Raw genomic sequence first — 22,473 nt, forward strand, 5'->3', positions numbered from 1 at the left:
AACAGGGGAGAGCAGAACTGTGTCTCGTGCAGCCAAAACATGATAACAAAACAAAAACAGCAATCAGCATGTTTAATAAATTATAAGCATTTCACAAAATATAAGCATGTCTTATTTGTAGATAAACATTTGTAGAAATAAGTATTTTCAAATCGCAACATACAAACAAAACAACACTATACTGTCTCGTGGTATCACAATATCTGGAAGTTAAGTTCTCAACACTTCAAGAGGTAGTTTGGTCTGAATTCTAGGAATGTATAAATATATACTCTGTATTGGGATAAACAACAAACAGGGATTTACGTTGCTAGATTTGCATGTCATCAACACTACCTGCTATCAACATATCAGGATGTTTCACATTATGAAGTGCTGTTAACACATCAGGGTAGCCACACTGGGATGATGCATCAACATGATGTATCATGATGTGTTGCCAGTACTTCAGGATGCCTTGTGTTATCTTCTCAGTATCACTTATTTTTATCCTGAACGGCCTTGACCTTGTGACTTGGTCAAGATGTGTTTGACACATGTGGTGCACCTGCGTGACACTGAGTCAGAATGGAACAGCAACATCATTCAGTTCCTTGATAGCGGCCTAGAGAAATAGGGTTGAAAGAAAATGGTAGATCAGTTTAGAAAATTGGAGTCTTTCTTTGTTTTATTTTACTTTTAGCACATTTTATAAAACCATGCCAGATGTAAAGTAACATGACACCATGAATTAAATATTTAAATCTGTATATTAGACAGAATATAAATACTTGCTTCTACAGAAGAAATATAAATAAACGAGCCGGCCCGCGGCATAACATACGCCGCTATTTAGTTGTTGTTTTTTTCTACTTTTCAGTAATTCATAATTTGTGAATTCGACAGTACCAACGCTGACACTGAAAATATTTCTTTAAAAATCTATAAGTAGCTCGTTAAGGACCATAATACCCCCCCCTCCCCCCAACGTTTAAAATCATTTCAAACTAAATTATCTGCCCCTAATAGCCGTCACTAAACCTGACTCCACGAAGGTAAACATAGCGTGAACCACAGCTCACTAAGACCATGTAGGGGTGGGGATGGTAGTGAGCGCGTTTACAGCTTGTTTTCTAGCATCTCCCAGAAAAGAATTATATATATAGATATAGCTAAATATTGTATGTTAAATGCTAAAGGGAAATAACTAACGCATTATTCAAAGGGAGATACTTTAAGATAAGATTTGGCTAATAGCATGCACCATTTCAAAAGAGATAATGGAATCAACTGCTTTAGAAAAAATAAATTATTTTTTGGAGGCAGGTGATTAATCTTAATTATCTTAAACACATACCCTCTTAAATGGAACCTTTTTTCACCAAAAACTCTAAGCATGAATTGGGCCGGGCAGTCTTCCAGGAAGGTTGTGGGGATGATGATGTAGTGACCTGGTTCAAATTCAAACCTTTCACTCACTTCACGGTAGTTGACAAAGATCTTGGTCTTCCCGTAGTCTGGGTTGTATCGGAAAAAGTTGAGTGGCAGCTTCCTGGTCCGATACTCTGTCTAGAATGAAAATGTTACGGGTTGTTTATTTGATGTGATGCAAGCATTAAAATAAAACAAATATACAACAGAAAATATTTTAATGACACGAAACAAGTTATGCTGCTGGATGGGTAGCGTGAATGATAACTGTTATATAAATTATCAAAAGTTCTGTATGAGCCCATAGAACGTCCCAGAGTTCACCCAGCTCTGATAGGTATCTGACTTGAGTTGGGGAAAGCAAGGATGGCTGGGAACAGAGCTAACCATACTATTTCATTAAACAGATAAACGCTACTTATCTTCCAATTTACTGGTCTAAAAGGATGGTTGTTTTTATTTTTGTTTACAATTCATACTATTTACAATAGCAAAAAATAGTGCCAACTTGGGAATGAAATATTAAAACATAAATAAATTAAAACGAAACTTAAGTATCACATTCACATTACATTTAACTATATAAAACACAAATTCTGATCCAATATGTGAAGCCAAGCAAAAACAAATCGTTAAAAAAGTATTTGATTTACAGATAAAAGATTACAGTTATATTTCATCTATAATTAAAATATAAAAATCCTCCAAATATTTTGCATGATAAAGCTTAAATTTCCTTGCCCCTTGATTATCTTTTACCTCGTATACAAAAAATCCAATCTGGTAGTTGGGAATTTTTATGTTGCGCCGAGGCTTCCTATGCTGCTGCATCAGTGCGATGACAACATTGCACCGGCCTTCACTCTCAGCATCATCCATAGAACTGTCAAAATCATCTGCCAGATAAATTAACATCATTTATAGAAACAGCCAAATTTATGAAGGTTAAAATGTAGTTGTGGAGAAACAGAGACAAATATAGTTTACACTTACAGAGGCAGAAAGTATCTGGCAAATAAATATACAGTTTATACAAACAGCCAATCATTATCCGGATAGAAACAGTGTTGACAAACAAAATGAATCATTTCTCAGACACATACAAAAGTAAAGTTCGAGAATTCCAAGTTAGAAGTCGACTCTTCTGCCATTCAAAAACACCATCCCATTCCCAGACACATTGTAAATGAAAAAAAATAAGTGTCAAATCAAGAGCCACAACACAGGTGTTTCTAACCAGGTTCAATGATGGTGAGCAGGTACTGATCATTGGTGATAAATTTCTGAAGGTTGTTGCGTGAGCCCCCAGCTGAGTATCCAAGTTTCCATTCACCTCGAATTATTTCTATGTGGCCTACAAGATATAATTTAGCACAAATCAAATCAATTCAAATCTTAATTCAAACAAACAAAATGAGTTTTAAGAGACAACCCTATCTGCCTGAGATGGAACAACCTGTCTGAGATAGACACCAACCCACCTACCGTTGACTGACCCACCTACCTGAGACCAACCTACCTGCCTAAGACTGACCCACCTGGCTGAGTGACCCACCTGAGACTGACCCACCTACATGAGACTGACCCACCTACCTGTGACTGACCCACCTACCTGTGACTGACCCGCCTACCTGTGACTGACCTACCTGCCTAAGACTGACCCACCTACCTGTGACTGACCCGCCTACCTGTGACTGACCCACCTACCTAAGACTGACCCACCTACCTGTGACTGACCCACCTACCTGTGACTGACCTACCTACCTAAGACTGACCCACCTATCTGTGACTGACCCATCCACCTGTGACTGACCCACCTACCTGTGACTGACCCGCCTACCTGTGACTGACCTACCTGCCTAAGACTGACCCACCTACCTGTGATTGACCCGCCTACCTGTGACTGACCCACCTACCTGTGACTGACCCACCTACCTGTGACTGACCCGCCTACCTGTGACTGACCCACCTACCTGTGACTGACCCACCTACCTAAGACTGACCCACCTACCTGTGACTGACCCACCTACCTGTGACTGACCCACCTACCTGTGACTGACCCGCCTACCTGTGACTGACCCACCTACCTGTGACTGACCCACCTACCTGAGACTGACCCACCTAACTGTGACCAAACCACCTACCTGAGACCGACCTACCTGCCTAAGACTGACCCACCTACCTGTGACTGACCCACCTACCTGTGACTGACCCACCTACATAAGACTGACCCACCTACCTGTGACTGACCCACCTACTTGTGACTGACCCACCTACCTGTGACTGACCACCTACCTGTGACTGACCACCTACCTGAGACTGACCACCTACCTGTGACTGACCCACCTACATGAGACTGACCCACCTACCTGTGACTGACCCACCTACCTGTGACTGACCCACCTACCTGAGACTGACCCACCTATATGAGACTGACCCACCTATATGAGACTGACCCACCTGAGACTGACCCACCTACCTGTGACTGACCACCTACCTGTGACTGACCCACCTAAATGAGACTGACCCACCTACCCGTGACTGACCCACCTACATGAGACTGACCCACCTATCTGTGACTGACCCACCTGCCTATGCCTGACCCACCTACATGACACTGACCCACCTACATGAGACTGACCCACCTACCCGTGACTGACCCACCTACATGAGACTGACCCACCTACCTGAGACTGACCCACCTACCTGAGACTGACCCACCTACCTGAAACTGACCCACCTACCTGAGACTGACCCACCTACCTGTGACTGACCCACCTACCTGTGAATGACCCACCTACCTGTGACTGACCAACCTACCTGAGACTGACCCACCTACCTGAGACTGACCCACCTACCTGTGACTGACCCACCTACCTGTGACTGACCACCTACCTGTGACTGACCCACCTAAATGAGACTGACCCACCTACCGGTGACTGACCCACCTACATGAGACTGACCCACCTACCTGTGACTGAGACAAACCTACCGGCATGTTCTGGCACACCATCCCCATCCAAGTCAGGCCCCAGCAGGCAGATAGTCACCTCGCCAAACTGGCGAAAGAAATCTCGGAAGGACATCCAGAACTCTCCAGGTGAGCTGTGTTCCAGGAGGTTGTCTCTAGTGTCTGGGTCCACCCACTGCCAGTTCACGTCTCTAAGGGTTGAAGAAAGTATGGTGGATTGGAAATATTATGATGGATTGGAAATAGCATGGTGGATTGGAAATATGGTAGATTTGAAATATTATAGTGGATTTGAAATATAGTGGATTGGAAATATAGTGGATTGGAAATACGGTAGATTTGAATAAAAAAATTGGAAGATAAAAAAAACCCCGTGGTTTAGAAAAAATTACGGTGAAATTTTATAAAAGGTTTTAAGTAGCAAGGTTGGTTTTAAATGCTATGGAACTAAATGATGGCTGATGTGAATAACATTTTAATGTAAGATTTGAAATATTCAGTAAATTTAAAATATGTGGATTTAATTTACAGAAAGCTGTACAATTTGAAGAAGCAAGGTTGGTTTTAAATGCTATGGAACTGAAAAATGGTTGATGTGAATAACATTTTAATGTAAGATTTGAAATATTAAGTAAATTTAAAATATGTGGACTAAATTTACAGAAAGCTGTACAATTTGATGAAGCACGTAATTACTTATCATTCCAGGATCCCTTCCATTCTGTAGCATCTCCCCAGGGGTTCCTGACTCGAATAAGTCTTTCATCCCCCAGCCTGTGTCTCACCTGAACAGTGTCAAACTTATTCTAATTGTAAGGTACCTCTCACTCTTATGTTTAACACAACTACATTTGAATTAAAACAAGGATTGTGAGTTTTAGGGATGTGCTATCTGGCATGTGTGTATCAAATAAGTGCATATGAGGGATGTGCATACCAAGGATGTTTGTGATAAGGATGTTTGTACCAGGGATGTTTGTTCCAAACAAGTTTGTACCAAGCATGTGCATATCAGGAAAGTGTGTAGATTTAACAAACAAAAAGGCAAATAATATTTCTGATACTGATGACCAGTGAAGTAAACATAAATGCATCATCATTCTTAAATAAATCAAAGAAGAAAAATTTACATAATAAAGTAAGCCTAGATCAGAGGATAAAGTGCAGGCTATTTAAAAGTGTTTATCAGCATGGTACTTCAGTCCCAGATTAACTAATATGCAAACTAAGAACATTACATGAATAATAACAGTATATTTTTTCATTTGAAAAAAGAGCTTGTTTTAAAGATAACTAATGAGAAATTAATTTTTCAAGTAGCAACAGTTAAATTTAATTTTTAGCATGACATTTTAAAGAATTCTTTACTTTTACTTTTAGCAGAAATAATTTTCTAAATGGCCACTTTTTACCTCCTGGGTCAACAGAGTCTTTACTAAAGCTTAACTAACCACCACTTTATATTTTAGAATGGGACATTGCCAGGAATTCATCGAAAAATTGTATTTGTATAGCTATAAATAAATGTTTAAAACAACAATGAAATTTACCATAGCAATATTTGTGACGGTGTAGGCATGGCCAGGTACAAGGCCATTTTCATCTGCAGCGGTTGCCATTCTCCAGTCTCCCTGTTGAAAGATTATCTGACCAGTTACAGATGCATCACAGATAAACAAACAGACACACTGACCACAATGAGTGATCAATATCAAATGAAACCAACATTAAAAACAAGAACTAAGTTCAATTAAACACAAATTTTGGGATTATTTTCTATTTGTATTGATACGTTACTGACACAAAGAAAAATAAATAAAATATAAAAAAACATGTCAGAATGTTTTTAACAAGGAAATTCATTATCCTGTCTGGCAAATCAGTCATGTGACTTTATGAAGGCAATCAACAGTACAAAAGAGAAAGATAATAAAAAAAGTAACAGTACATGCGGTCTATTGCACTTATTTCTTACCCAGAATAAATAAAAAACTCTAACCTTTCTTGAGCAGGCAATAAAAGCCCCAGTCTTGTGGGCTCTGTAAATCCGCCTGAAGAGAAAGGAATCGAACTCAGCGAGATCGTATCTCTCCGCAAGTCCACCTGTCAAGTCAACCATAGCGTCCATCGTGATGCCTCCACCTAATGCCTCGTATGTCCCATGCAATCTAAAGAAAATTGTTTTCTTTATGGTAAATTTAATCTTTAATAAGGATAGATTTTCTATTACAGGGCCTTATCTCTTTAAAAGTATAATACAAATGTGTTATTGATATGTTATATTTATATGAAACAATTATCTCAAGGTAATGACAGAACAGTATAGATAAAAAAAAAGGAGATTAAAACAAAAACAGTGGGCCTTATATTAATTGAGAATAAATTATATATATATATATATATATATATATATATATAAAATTGGTAATTGGGGGGGGGGGCAATGTCCTGCTCCCATGTATGTACATTTGTATAGAAGAGATGTAATCCTGCTTACTTAGCATATGCCTTCTCTATCAGAGGTACCCAGAACTCCGTTGGGTCAGTACAGTGGCCGTAGATTAATTTCCCTTTTTCCGTGGGCAGGCGGTCGTCAATAATCACCTGTAACCAGCCTCCATAACGCCAGAAGCGGAAGTGAACCATCCCTCGATACTTTGGCCCGTACAACACCTGATAACTGGGGATAATCTGTCAAACGTACAACACAATGTACAAAGAACATATCACTTCTTAATTTAATAAACTAAGGGACTGACTGAAATTACCTGAATTCTTTTTTACAGGGTGTGGAATAAATAGTTCAAAGAATGATATTTACCCAACATAAAAAATAATAAAAAGAAAAGAAATCTTCCGAGGGAAGGAATGTTCATACTGGAAATTAAAAAGTAGACACTCTGACTGTAATGAAATACATTACTGCATTATGAGTAAGTAGTCAAGTTCATTCAGGTAGTTTGAACGGTAGTTCAGTGCTGAATTAAGTATTAAGCAATACAAGCACACGCTTAGGGCATCAAGAAAGGGGAACCACAATACTTTTGCCAAATAGTCTTTATTTGAAAACAATATCATCATCATTCCTTTTGTCTCCTTGTGGAGCAAAGGGAGGCAACCACACCTCTCCATCCTACTCAGTTTGGGACAATTCCACCTAGTTGGGTCCATGAAATTCAGTCTGCTTCTGCTAAACTAACAACTTGTCTTTTACAAGTTTGTTTTGACCTACCTACTTTCCTCTTACCTTGGTTGGATGCTGCTTTCTAAATTAAAATGTTTATTGCATTGTAATAAAAATTAATTCGTAATAATCTGCACCTATTTTACTCTGCGAATGCAATTTTATTTTTAAATCCACGAGGATATTTAAATTAATAAATTATTCTAAGCAAATATTTTTAAAAGGGGAGTTATGTCCCTTAGTCCTTAGTACAACAAGAAAAATTTCTTTTAGAACCTGCACAGCAAAGATTTAAAACAATTGTGAAAAATTTAGAATTATTCTAGAGAGTGGTTCTTAACATGGGTTCATTTAAACCCCAATGGCTAGCTGAGTCAGTGCAGACGATAGAACTATTGATAAGGGTTCTGTAAATGCGCAAATGAAATGAGGTTCGGTACATTAAAAAAGCACCACTGTTCTACAGCTACTTACTTTGTTAATCAGCTTTGATCTTTTGGCAATGGCAGCACAAGAGGACAAAAACCAACAGTCACCCAGAATACCTTGCATGATATCAGCTCTGCTCACGCCCTCCTTGATGAACAGGGGTCTCTCATTAGGTCCCACTATTTCCTAAAAAATTTAGGCACAAAAAAAAAAAGATTGTAAATAAAAACCTAAATTCAAATCTTTTCGATTGAACTTATATTATCGGAGAAAATTAAACAAAAGTATTATCGATATTTTTCATTGACATTTATGTAAAAAAAAGTGAAGTTCCCTTTCAAACCTGACGGTCTACGTGGCAAGTGAATTAGAGTTCACTTGTTTCACTGACATTATAATTCATTAAAAATTAAAATGTTTAAGAATTTTTGTTTGCTGGCGAGATATATTCCTCTAAAATTAAACAAAAAAAAAATGTAATTAACAAAGGCATAAATATTAAACCCAATAAACAAAAACAAACATTAGAATATTTACATGGACATGTCAACACTGAAAATTAAAAACGTACGAAAGGTCGTAGCCAAACTATTTTTGAAGCAGCTGGGTCATTAGTGTCAAAAAATAAGGATGCGTTGTTGGCCGGGAATTCCAGGTCTTCAAACAACTGTCCTGGAGGTAGTAGGTTAACAATGTAATCATATTTTTCATCTGTCTGAAATTTGGATACAGAAGTTTGATTGGAATACTACAGGTTTTTGAATACACAGAAAGCATGGAGTATTAGAATAGAAAATAAAAATTGTGCACAAAAATAAAAATGAGCATGTCGATACAAATTTATTACAAACTGTTTCATTTATGGATCAAATAGTTAAAAATTTGTTAACAAAGGCAAAATACACTTTCTTTTATCTCTTTTCAATAACATTTGAATTAAATCTGATTTAATTTCAATACATCAATGCCACTGGTGAAATAATAAACAGGTTATATAACTAGGCCTACTTTAATTCAATTGGCATTTGAGTAAGAGTTATTTCCCTTTAATGTTATAAGTAATGATCTTGGTATAGAACTTGTAAGTTTATCGTTCTTTCTCGCGTTAATTCGTGTCTGGTTAGCCAGGGAGAGATAAAAGTTTTCGAACTAAATCAATTGTTGTGAACGGGGTTTCCCATTGATAACAAAAAACATGGCGGCTATTTGTTAGTAGGTCCCGCTTCAAGATTTCAAAATCATCAAACGTTCCAGAAATGCAACAACTGTAAAAACTTTCAACGCTGTTTTGTTCATATGGATGGGAACAAACACATGTGTATGCATTTTTGAATATAAAAGTTTTGTGGCGGTAAGTATATTGATTTTATTTCTTTTGTTGATAGTTTGTCCAAGGCTAGGGGACATTACTCTGACTCTACTCAGTCTTTGCTACGAGACTTAAGATTCCCAGACCTCTAGATCTAGATCTAGACCTAGATCTAGATTCTAGAATCTACCAACTAAGATCTACATTGCTTTAATCTAGTTCTAAGAGTATAAGTTCATGAATTAGAATATATTAGATCTAGATTCTAGATCTAGTATTTTAGTGATCTAGATAAAATATTAAAAGTATTAAGAAAAGGATGACAGTAAAAACTAAAACAACAGGAAAATGAGGATGACTTCCAGTCTCACTCAGCCTACGACTTAGATCTACTTATTAATTAATATTAATCGAATCTAGATTCTAGATCTAGATATTAGATCTAGATATCTAGAACTTAGACAACAATGTTAATGTTAATAGACCTAGATCTAGCTAGATTACTGAACTAGACTCTAGTACTGATTACTCAGTGATTACTGTTTAATATTTTAGAAGTAGGCCTATTGGCTATTAGTTATTAGAAGTAGCTTGTAGATAGATGGCTAGATCTAGATCTAGAGATAGATAGTATTACTAGATCTAGATAGAGATAGTAGAATAGATCTAGATCTAGATTCTAGTTGCAGATGGTAGTTATGGTAGGCCCTAGATCTAAAATCTATATAGATTCTAGATCTAGATTAGATCTAGTTTAGGTAAAACCAACCCTAGTTAAGTTTAGTAAGAGCTAGTAATGCCTAGCGTAGTAAGGCTAACCTGTTTTTAATTTTAAATCAATTTTTTTTATATCTAGAATCTAGACTAGATCTACTCTAGCTATTTACTAGATCTAGATCAGTAGCCAGTAGAGTGATTAGAGTTAGAGTAGTAGTAGAGTGTAGTGTAGAGTACTGTAGACTATTGTAGAGTGTAGGTACTAATAACTAGACTGAAACTAAATTAGACTAGAATCTAGGTCTAGATACATTTAGGGCTTACCAGACTTATCAGACTACAGTGTTGCAATGAGTAGATCTAGTAATATATAGATTAAATTTAGTTTGAAATTGTTACAGTAGTGCTACTACTTTTCTAAGTAGTAAGTAGTGTAGACTACTAGAAGAGCAAGATGATAGATCTCCATCAAGCTACAATAGAGTTTAGTTAGTAGTTAGTTAGCCGTAGTAATATTACCAAAAGCAGTGTAAGTAGCACAGTAAAAAAAAAGTATTACTAGGCCATCTACTATTGTATTAGGCCCTTTTATTTTTAGCAAGTTAAAGTTTGGTTAAGTACTAGTCTTCTAGCAAGTTGCCTAGTAGTAAACTTATAAACTAGATCATGTGTATTAGTACTATTAGACTTGCAGGCTAGTCTTGTTAGTCTAGACCAGGGACTATAAAATCTACAATTGATAACTTTCGGCCTTTTAGTATAAGCCTAATTATTAATGAATTACAGGGTACAAAAATTAATAAATTGGTCAGAGTCAGTATGGTTACAGTTAGCTGTTAATAGAATTAAGTTTTAGATCTATTGACTACAATTTTTAGTTACAAGTAATGAAAATGAAACTAATAGTTTTGTAATAGTTAAGATATGGTTAACTGTAAACCAGATATTTTAGTTTTTAAGACAAGCTAAGTAGATAGAAAACTGAACCTTTACAATAAATTAAACCTTTTATAAATATATATATATATATATACATATATATATATATATATATATATATATATATATATATATATATATATATATATATATATATATATATATATATATATATATATATATATATATATATATACACACACATATATATACACACATATATATATACACACACATATATATACACACATATATATATACACACATATATATATACACACATATATATATATATATATAATATATATATATATATATATATATATATATATATATATATATATATATATATATATATATATATATATATATATATATATATATATATATATATATATATATATATATATATATATATATATATATATATATATATTAATATCTCATATTAGTTAAATAATTATTTTAATATAATATATGGATAAACTTAATAATTTATTATATTTAAATTCCCTAGGTACTTGGCAAGCAATTTTCTCACACTTTACTGTGGCTATTGGTGCTGATCTTGAACTAAAGGTGAGCTGAATTTTTTTTTTTATAATAAGCCATTTTTCAGCTTAAGCCCAAGTTTGAAATCGATTCAGTGTTCTAATTCTTAAAGAATATGTTGCTACTAAGATTATATACTGTAAGTATTAATATGTATGGCTTGATAGTGGGACTGTCAGACAGTAGCTTTCACATTTCTATCCTAAAAGATAAGAGTTCAGATCCCTGGTTTTAGTCCTGGTATGATGTCCTAAGTCTCATGAGTACCAGCTCTCATGAGTACCTGGCTCAAGATAGGGAAATTAAAGGTGGCTGGGTATATACCTCTGAACACTCTAATTTTACATGCAAATGTCACAGAAACAGGTGAATTTTAATTCAACTGCTATATTGGCTGTCTGTTTTAATCAATGATTAATTTTTTCATATTACAGAAAGTTGTTAAAAATATTATTTATTTAATTTCTAGGTAAATGGAACAGCATGGATGTGGATTTTTAGACACAAGGAAGCTGAATTTAATTTTTAATGAAGAATTTAAATGATGATTGTCCATGAAAAGAAATATTAATCATACATTGTAATGCTGTATTGATGCATCTTCTGTTTTAAGTAATTAAAAAACCATCCATTTATGAAATTCTTTTCATTTTTTTTTTCAATTTTAAAACTGTAGTTCTGTTTTGTTATTTGAAAACAATGATGAAAGTATACTGAACTGCCATTGAGATATTAATATAAATGCTATTGTTTATAGTTTAAGTCTTTCAGAAGCAACTATATTGACATCAAAACTGAATCTTTATTGTACACTAAGTATAAAAGCTTACCCACAAACCAGTCCATGTCAACAATTTATTGACATTCAAACATTAAATTTTTTTAAAGGTGATTTTTCTTAAATAAAACAGACTACTTTCATATGGGATAAGAAACATTTAATTTTGAAATTGATTGGTTTATTAAATTTTAATGGAGCTGAAACTAAAACACTGGGTACAAATTTATTATTACTTTGTTTCTCAGAAAATTGCAAATTTTGAACATAAGAACTGTGGGAAGTAGGCAATGATGTTAAAATATCTCTTGAAACTTTAGGAAATTGTGGAAGGTTTAGAGATAGAAAACAACATTTCAGAAGATGATGTTTGAAATAATGGTAAAATATCTTTAGCAATTGTCACTGAATAAATATTTTCATTAGACAAATCACATTTAGATATAGAAGAATAAGGTATGTCTTCAGATTTTCTTATCAGCGAAGATCCTGGGTAATTCTCTTTGTTACCATCGGTCAAACGACAAGCCAATTCTGGAAAATTCATTGGGTTCTTTGCCTGGGCAGCTAAATATATTTAAATTAAGTTCATGCAAGGCTTTAGAAACATCAATTGGATAAAACTCTATAATCTCATTAACTTTTTATTAATATCAGCTCCAAAGGAATAATATAACTAAGTTACACATCATCAATAAATCAAATTTGCAGATATTTCCATTTCACCAAACTTTCTCTAAGTCATAATATATATTTTAAATTCATGGCATTTTGTTAGGCTAGATATGTTGACTTTTATTTACCACAATAATCTGATTATATAAATTAGGATTACCCAGCTATCATACATTCTTCTTTTTACTGCCCTCCTTTATGAGGGGGAGGTAAAAATCATCATAAAATGTGTGATGCAATTTACAGATGAACCCTCTCTCTCTCTACCCCTCCCCCTATATATATATATATATATGTATATCTACATAATCTCTAAAATCATGTTGGTACCTCTACCTGTTTGAATGTTAGGCCCCTTTCCTTCAACTGTTTCTGTGTGGATCTTCTCCATGGGGGTCATCTATAAATGACGTCACGTATTTTTTGACGATTTTTATCCCCCCCCCCTCCCCCTACACATCGTTACAAAAAGCCAGACCCCCACCCCCTAAAATGACGTCACACAGTACTAGATTCTAGATCTAAATTACTACAGTTGCCTACACTCTAGATTTAGTTCTTAAGTTCTACAACAAGACTACACTAAACTTCGCTAGATCTAGAATAATCTAGATTCTATATATAAATTGATATTGAACATATTCTAGTCTACCTGTCTTAAAGTAAATAGCCTATTTAGTAATTTAGTAATTAATTCCACTCAACTACACTGTAAAATAAAAGAAACTAGATCTAGAATCTAGATCTCTAGACTACTCTTGAGTCTATAAATTAAAAATAAATCCTGTATGTCGTATGTTACTGTCTAAGTCGGAATTTTCAAGAGGGTTTTTTTAAGTCATAGATCTAGATATAGAATTCTAGATCTAGGCTATATATATTTATTAATTAAATTAGGCTTGATTTCAGATTTACGATTGAAATCTTTTAGGCCTATAAATATCATATTTTATATAGATTATAGATGTATTATTATTATACAGGTTGTATTCTAGATCTATATAAAATATAATATATGTGTGTGTGTGTGTTATTTTAAACTTAATTTACTTAAAACAACTTATTGTCGGAGTTTTTTTTTTATTCCAAAAACGAAAGTAGATTTCATAACTTAAAAAAATAAAAATAAAAAATATTCACATTTGGTTTGAAAAAACAAAAAAAACGCCAGCTGGCAACTACCGGAGCGAGAACTTGGTAAGCTACTTTAACAACTTACAAGCCCAATAGCTTACAACAGTCTTTTAGGGTAGATGTTAGTTCACCTTTCTGTCAGATAAAGTTCAATTTAAGAACAGATAAAGTTCAATTTAAGGACAGATAAAGTTCACTTTTAGGGTGATAAAGTTCACTTTTATGGAGATAAAGTTCACTTTTAGGGAGATAAAGTTCACCTTTAGGGCAGATTAAATCCACCTTTCTATCAGATAAAGTTCACTTTTAGAACAGATAAAGTTAACGTTTAGGGCAGATGAAATTTGGATAGCCGAGCAAGACCAAGGTTTTGGAAACATTGAGCCCACAATGTACTTGTAAAAACAAAGGTCTTTCTTCTTAAGTTTTACATGTCAACATGTTATGTGCTGCATGGCCCACTCTGATGTCTTTCTAGGATTACTTCCATAGCCTTTGTCCTACCTTCTTCTTCGTTCTTAATTTTAGTGTTGGAAGGAATCCCCTCCAACACAATTAATTAACTGGTTATGCACCATAGAGGCCAATGACTCAGATTTCAGCCTGTTTTTCTTTTTGGATTTGCTTCCATAGCTTTTGCCCAACCAAGAACAAACTACAAAGCAGCAGTTGTTTGATTTTGGAGTTGTCTCTCCTAGAAGAGTGGCTGTCCCCAGCTAATGAGCCTCATCTGCCCGAAGGTTCGAACTCGAGACTTTTCATTTACCATGATCTTTACCGACTTGACAACACCGACCCCCTATTTGTCCTACCAAAAACAAACTACAAAGCAGAGTTGTTTGATTTTGTGACTGAAATCAGTGAACGGTCTAAATCAGAGGGTTCCCAACCCTGTGCCCAAGGGCGCCATGGCGCCCGCTGAACGATTCGTATGTGCCAGCCTCTCACTATTCGACAGAGACAGAATTTTTTCACATTTTGTAAATACATTTCTCTGTGTGTATGCTATTTGAAAAAAATGCCAAATAATTTTATTATTTTGAAACCTTTTTGTTTATTATATATTAATACATTATGACTATAAGAAAATAAGAAAATAAATTATGGGAAAATGACAAGTTATGGAAGGAGTTTGTCGATTTAAAATAGGTGGTGCCCGCCACCCTACCGATATTTTAGAATGTACTCTAGAGTAGAAAAAGGTTGGGAACCCCTGGTCTAAATGGTGCATAACAAGGTCACACGTAATACTTAATGGTGTTGGAGGGAATCTCTTCTAACACTAGAAGTAAGAACCAAGAAGAAGTTATCACAAGTAGAAAAAAAAAAAATTAAAAATAAAGCGCAACTCACAGCATGTACAAATGTAGCATCAGAGGCAATGGTGTATCCTGTATAGTCACTCTCCACCAAGTTAGAGCCTCTCGGTGAATTGTAGCTGTTTCGTACGGCGGTGTCCAACGTTGATTTGTTTTGAAAATAATACACAGGCTGCTGGAGGTACACTAGTATCTTCTGGCTGTCTACACGTTTTATGGGCACATCCCTGTCCTTAGAAGTTGGATAATACGTCAGATGGCTACTGTTGCATCCCATACTTTACATGTATAGATGATACTTTACCCCGTGTTATCCATAAATTTGTTAAATAAATGTTCACATATTTAAAAAAAATATATAAAAAATATCCTGCTTCATAATCATCACAGAATCAACATCACAGATTGTCACTGTTAACTATATTTAAAAAAAAAACAACCATTATGTTTTACTGCAAATAGTGTAGAGTACGTATATTATTATATTTGTAAAGGCCATAGGTCTAAATAATTTATAGCTTAACTAAATAAATTCTAAACTTTAAAAAATAGGCCCTAATTGAAAAAATATTTAGGAGACACTTCAACACATTCATTCTAAAAATTTCAATTATAGGTAGGGGCCTATTACTAATAATTAGACTTAATGAATTTTTTAATTAAATATAATATAGGCTTAGGCCCTAAGCCTATATAATCTATATATATAATTCTCTTCTTGGATACCCTTGAAAACACCACCACCCCCACATGGTCTGGTGAGCTGTGGTTCACGCTAAATGTTTACAATCGTAGAGACGGGTTTAGTGATGGCTATTAGGGGCAGATAATTTAGTTTGAAACGATTTTAAACTTAGGGGAGGTAACTAAGAGGAGGCTGCTTTCATGGGGGGTAGGGTAGGGGTTGGGGGAAAGGAGGGTGGGGGGGGGGTTATCGTCCTTAACGACTTACTGATAGTGTTTTAAAGCAAATATTTTCAGTGGCAGCATTGATACTGTCGAATTCACAAATTATGAATTACTGAAAAGTAGAAAATAAAACAACTAAATAGCAGCGTATGATACGCCACGGGTCGGCTCGTATTTTATAGTTAGGCCAACATTTAGGCCTAGTCATTTACTATTTAGGTCACGGACTTTATATTTTATAATTTAAAAAATGTAGGCCTGTTATTCATTTCTAATACCCCAAAAAAACCCAACAACAACAGTTTCTGAATTTCCATGAGTTAGGATGGGATAGGCAATTTGATGCTTTGTCTTGTCAAGTACTAAGTAGATCTAGTCTAGACTATTCTAGACCAGGTCTAGATCTATTAAGTAATCTATCTGAAATTTTATTGAAATAAACATTGATTGAATACATTTTTTAAATGACTGAATAAAACTGATTGAATGAAGAATCTTTGAAGTTTGAATTGAATCAAATGGGGGGGGGGGAAGAAAGAAGAACATTACAAATTTCAAAGTTCTGTCTTTTTTTTTAAATTTGATTTTTCTTTTGTAAAAACTATTAACTTTTTATCCTGGAATACACTTGAACAGTTCCAGTTTTGTTAAGTTTGGCATTGTTTAATAATTCAGTAAATCAATTTTCTAATTGTTTACACCGGTAGCTATGGCGGAAAAAAAATCGAAAGTGAAACAAATGTAGAGCTCTCTAGTTTATAAATAATACACAAAACGTCAAAACTACACGCAACGTAGAACACAAGCGCTTCTCAATTTTCATCTGTAGGCTAAATCTAGATTTCTATAATAATATCATTAACTCTACAAAGATTTTAACGACATTCATCAAAACTCGAAATGAAAAAAAAAAGATTTTTTAATTGTAAGAATAGGTTGATGAAGGTTACATTTAGTTCAAGTTCAAGGTCCGGGAGAGTAGCGGAGACACACAATGCAGTGCATAGATATTTCTAGATCTAAGTTAATGCAGTTATAATTCTATGCCCTAGATCTATAATTTAGAGTCACGAACATCGATTTTGCAGCATCCGATATTTGTTTTATATTGAAAATAAAACTATAGGCTTACATAATTGTATCTATAAATATTTATTTGTACAAAACGCGCAATACATTTATTGGAGCCAACTACCTTAAGTTAACCTACATTTTTGAAAAAAAAATATGTTAAAAAATGCTCTTACGTTTTAAAATGACAGAATCTACTTTCTCAGCTAGTTAACGTAATGAATACATGGTGCCAGGATGATTATTTTGAAATTGAAGTCATGAATACTAAACATACTATTTCAATTTTGTATGTCTCCCATACGGTGTTGCTTCCAGACTTTTTTTCGTGGGGGGGGGGGGGGGGGGGGGGAGGAGAGAGAAGGGACGACGACGACACTGGTAAAAGTATATAGTTTCTTTATAAATTCCATTTCGTTCTTCGGGGGGGGGGGGTCGTCCACAAAATAAGTCATATTCCTATGGGGATTTTTTTTACTTTTGTGACGAACATAGGGGTGGAGGTTCACAAAGTGTGGCGACAAACGTTTCTATTTAAAAAGTAAACTGTAATAAGTATTAATGAATGTGGATCAAGACCAGTAAAGTTTTATTAAAAGGAAAAACTTGACATTTTTTTTTCTAAAAAGGAGAAGGGTAATAGTTGGCTGAAGTCTGAGATCATTTTAGGGGAGGGGCGGGTCTGAACAAGCATAACCTATACAACTATTTTCTTTGACACACTTTCTAAGGAAACGCTTAAATATCACAGTTAAGGTGTAAGCGGATGGGCCTTAGCCACATGTTTCTTTCAGACTTTTTTATCCGGGGAGGCACTTGATATGGGAGTGGGGGGGGGGGGGGGGACTAAAATTTCCCAGGGACGACGGCACTGTTAAAAGTATATATTTTCTATAAAATTTCTTTTTGTTGGGGGGGGGGGGGGGAGTAATTTTGTGACAACGTGCGATTTGGGGAGATTCAGATAGTCCAGATAGTCACACTGTTGCATTTAAAAATAGTAATTTTAGAAACTGAATTTTAGCCATTATTTCGAGTTTTAGACAACTGTTTTAATCAGGGATGTGACCAGACCAGGGAAAAAAATTAGGAAATTTTCTTCGGACAAGAACTCAATATGTTTTATCTATTTTTTTAATCGCAGTTAAAGCAGTCTCACGCCATTACTGTTCTAATTAATCGTTTAATATAGCTAATATTATAAATAAAAGAAGTTTATGTTACTCTAAAATGACATTGAAAGTCTTGTCGAATTGCAATTTAATGTGTTAACTTATAAACAACTTTAAAAAAAAAAAATTACAATTACAATGTAACAAAAGTGGCAATTAAGTTCAACATTTAGCTAATTTAAAGTGTACTAATGTAGTCTAGTTACACTTTTGTTTTCAATTTTAAATTATGCCTTATATTCTTTTAAAGATTGGCATGGTAAAAATGTTAGTCTTCAACTGTAAAATGCCTAGATTCAGATTAATTGTAATTTGAAAGTTTTGGGTTCAGGTGATGGAAAATCAAATTGACCAGATTAGCTGAAATTAGAAAGGGTCTGATATGTGAACCAAAGTTAACCATTTCGATAGCCAAACCACATTGTTATTTTTGTTTTTGGAATGGCTTAACTGTAAATTGTTTGAGGTCATCCATTAATGACGTCACGTTTTTTAAATGATTTTTTACCTCCCCCCTCCTCTCCATCACAAAAGACAGACCCCTCCCCCCTAAAATGACGTCACACCTCAGCCAACAACCGCTCCCCCTCCTCAATATTGAATTTGAATTTTTTTTTAAACATCGATTTTTTTTCTTAAATATTGACTGAGCTCGACCAACGTAGGGTATTTTAATTAATTTATATTACAATTTTTTTTTTAAAGTTTTCTAAAACGCGTAATAGCGGCTAAAATTCAGTTTCTAACATTACTTTTTTAAAATAAAAAAATATGACGTCACACTATCTGACCCCCTCTCCCTCATAACACGTCACAAAATTACGGACCCCCCCCCCCCACTACGAGTGTGAAGTTGTTTATGGAAGACCCCTTATTAATAACAGTCCATGTCGTATTTTTTCTTCGGAGTCACGTTGAGTTCAGTTTTTTTTAATCTGTAGGCCTATAGCATAGGTATTGCAGGAACAGCTATTTGAAATTACTGTGACGTCATTTTAATTTTTTTTTTCCCACAAGCAGTACCAAACACGTACTTGGGGGTCAAGGTGAGGTCACAAGAGCCACGGTTACTACAAGGGGGGGGGGGGGGGGTAGTCTAGACCTCATAGTCACCTTTTGCAAGGATTTTAATATTAATTTTAGATAGCTAAATAAAATAAAATCAGAGAGAAACTGAAGACTTGGGTGGGTTAAAATACAGAAAGATAAATTAGGCTATATCGATAGCTAGATTACCAGGCTAGGGAGATGCGAGTTTCATTTGAAGAAAGGCATTATTTTAGAGTACTTTTTCCCGTGTTTTTGATAAATATTCAACTGATATCAGCGGAAAATTTGGACCAAAAAATTGCGTTCTGAAAAATACTGAAATTCGCAGAAATTCTGAATCTTGACCTAGATCTATATTTCATCTTAATCTAGCACCGTCAGACCTAGCGCAATCGTCTAATTAAAAAGAAATGTGCATATTTGATCTAAGTACTGTAATTCTCGATTTAAATACGAATATATGGAATGCGCAAGTCGGCCGTTTCCGTAGATGTCATTTTCGTTTTTTTTTCCTAATTTTTAAAACTTCGGCAAAAATCGAAGATCGGCGGAAAAATTCGGCAAAAATGAAATCAGCGGAGGAAAATTGCAGCTGAAACGGAAAAATCGGATTTCCGCTAAAATTCGGAAAAGCCACATCCCTGTTTAATAAATTGTAATAGTAATTAATTAATATTTTAGAAAAAAAAATATCGATGTTTAAAAAAAATCATCTGCAAATATGATGGGGGGGGGGGGGGGGGTTGTAGTCTGATATGTGACGCCATCTTTTAGGGGGGGGGGGGGAGTCTTGGCCTTTGAGATGATGAATGACGGAGGTGAGTGGGGGTTAAAATCGCGTAAAAAGGGTGACGTAATTTATGGTAGTTCATAAAGGACGTCAGACTCCTTGGAGAAATGGGTCGGAAAACATCGCTTAAATTAAAAAGCATGACGTCATTTATTGACGACCCCTTCAGAGGCGTAGCGACCCTTCCCGGCGCCAAACTTTCGATTTGCACCCCCAATCAAACTTTCGATTTGTTTTTCCAACCCATTTTGGCGTCCCTAAGGTCGGCACCCGGGGACATATGCCCCCCCCCCATCGCTACGCCTCTGGACCCCTTAGATCTTACTGAGTTTCAAACCATAAAAAATACTTCAATAATTCGATTTTCTGCGATATATGGACACACCCCACCCCTTAGGAGTGATGCTTAATTTAATTACAACACTGCCAGTACCCCAAACGGTATTCGGGGGAATTTTTATACCAGTGTCCAATAATAGAATCTTCTTTAAAAAAAGGGGTGTTAGGCTACTGGTAGTTAAATAAATACACACATTGCTGGCTGATGTCAATGCTAACCCTGTCCCTAACCCGAGTCCTACCCAGTGGCGTAGCGAGGTCGGGTGTCACCCGGTGCGGCACTTAATGGTGTCACCCCCCAGAGCCGTAGCGATCCTTCCCGGGGACAAACTTTCAAATTTTTGATTTGCACCCCCCCCCTCAAATTTTTCTCTATATATTTTGCTATTTTTTGCCTTGGTGTCACCCGGTGCGGTCCGCCCCCCCCCCCTCGCTACGCCTCTGGTCCTATCATACGCCTAACCCTAATTTCTAACCATAAAATTAGTCGAGATTACAACACTACTAACAACCCAACACACCTATTTTATGGAAGAGTCTATTATCGGGCATCGGCATCTTCTGAAAAAAAAATGAAATCAGCAAAAAAAAAAAGTCAACGTCATGTTGAAAACCCTTACATTCTTATATCTACCCGTTCTCTCTTGAGGGTTGACAACTTTTCCTTTGGACGAGGTCACTCTGACCTGCACGGACGAAGTGGGTCGGGAATCGCGACTGACCGCGCTGGTCGGTCTCTGGTCTTCCCGATGTGGTGCACTTTTTCTGTCTGGGTACCCCTGACTGTCTAGTCGAACTGGAATCATTTTGGGTCGAATCCGGTCGTAGCCGGCTGGTTGAAGATACTTCACATTACTGTAACGCTGACCGTCGAATTTTTCCAACCCGGTGTAGTCTTTCGGTAAACTGCCTTGGTCCTGTGAATTTCGGGACTTTTCTGGATAAAGATTGACGGTAATCGCCGTGAAACTGGGCTCCTTTGTGGATGTTTTGTTTTCCGGAACAGCGAGGGTGGTTTTCTCAGTTTGGTTGTCGGGTGTTGAACTAGATCTAGGCTTCGGTGAATCGTTTGGGCTGGCAGGCGATACAGGCGCAGACGTCGAAGGCTCGTTTCCTTCTTTGTTTAAATTGGGCGCGGGGAAACTTGTGCCACACCCCATACTTGCCGCTAGCCTTCTGTTGTCATGGCGGATGGCGCGAAAACCAGAGAAAATGTAAACTTTTATGTTACCTCGACATGCTAATGAAGTTTTGTTTTGGTTTTTAAAATGGGACTTGGGACACCGGAAGTTTAAAAAGTTGTAATTATTTTATTTATAGTTTATTAAAATGCCTTGAGGTAATAAAAACGAAACAAAACATATATTTTGTATCGATTAATATTTTTTTCCTTTGGGGTTATACATACATATTACACTGCTATGGGGAAGGTTCAGAAATTTGTGACGTTGTTAGAGAAAGGGGGGGGGGGGGGGGAGGGGATGTGACGAGGCAATTTTGCATTTTAAAAAGTAAACTAGAAACTGAACTTTAACCGGCTTTTAAAGGTTGTTTCTATGTAAATTGTAGATCTAATTGAAATTGATCAAAATAAACTATGTGTCAACAAGCTCATAACATATTTGACTAAGAAATCGATATTTTAAAAAATACAACATCGAAAAAGGTGTGACATCTCATAAGGAGTTGGAGGGGGGGGGGGGGGGAACTGGCTTTTAGTGACGA

At 35.7% G+C, this 22,473-nt stretch overlaps 1 protein-coding gene and 1 long non-coding RNA gene across 4 annotated transcripts; one reads left to right on the top strand and one right to left on the bottom strand.

Moving 5' to 3' along the window:
* Positions 1 to 70: 70 nt before the first annotated feature.
* Positions 71 to 22,024, bottom strand: LOC131927737 (calpain-A). Of its 3 annotated transcripts, none has more exons than XM_059283521.1 (13): positions 21,369 to 22,024; positions 15,452 to 15,649; positions 8,566 to 8,709; positions 8,040 to 8,180; positions 6,879 to 7,072; positions 6,381 to 6,549; positions 5,932 to 6,012; positions 5,078 to 5,166; positions 4,403 to 4,572; positions 2,648 to 2,764; positions 2,170 to 2,306; positions 1,337 to 1,548; positions 71 to 604 (listed from the first exon to the last, which is right to left on the bottom strand). In XM_059283521.1, exons 1-13 carry the CDS (start codon positions 21,906 to 21,908, stop codon positions 586 to 588), a joined length of 2,211 nt encoding a protein of 736 aa, XP_059139504.1. In that variant the 5' UTR covers positions 21,909 to 22,024; the 3' UTR covers positions 71 to 585. The 3 variants fall into 3 exon arrangements, with proteins under 3 accessions (XP_059139504.1, XP_059139506.1, XP_059139505.1); XM_059283523.1 differs by lacking the exon at positions 21,369 to 22,024 and adding an exon at positions 16,936 to 17,019 and having other exon boundaries at positions 15,452 to 15,835; XM_059283522.1 differs by lacking the exon at positions 21,369 to 22,024 and adding an exon at positions 16,876 to 17,019 and having other exon boundaries at positions 15,452 to 15,835.
* On the top strand, positions 9,074 to 12,082 carry LOC131927738 (uncharacterized). The gene is made up of 3 exons (XR_009383680.1): positions 9,074 to 9,345; positions 11,477 to 11,538; positions 11,981 to 12,082. It is a non-coding gene; the product is annotated as an uncharacterized LOC131927738 (long non-coding RNA).
* Positions 22,025 to 22,473: the final 449 nt, after the last annotated feature.

The sequence above is a fragment of the Physella acuta genome, unplaced genomic scaffold (genome assembly GCF_028476545.2).
Source record: "Physella acuta isolate Inbredline_101_S28 unplaced genomic scaffold, ASM2847654v3 ptg001435l, whole genome shotgun sequence".
Taxonomy (NCBI): domain Eukaryota; kingdom Metazoa; phylum Mollusca; class Gastropoda; family Physidae; genus Physella; species Physella acuta.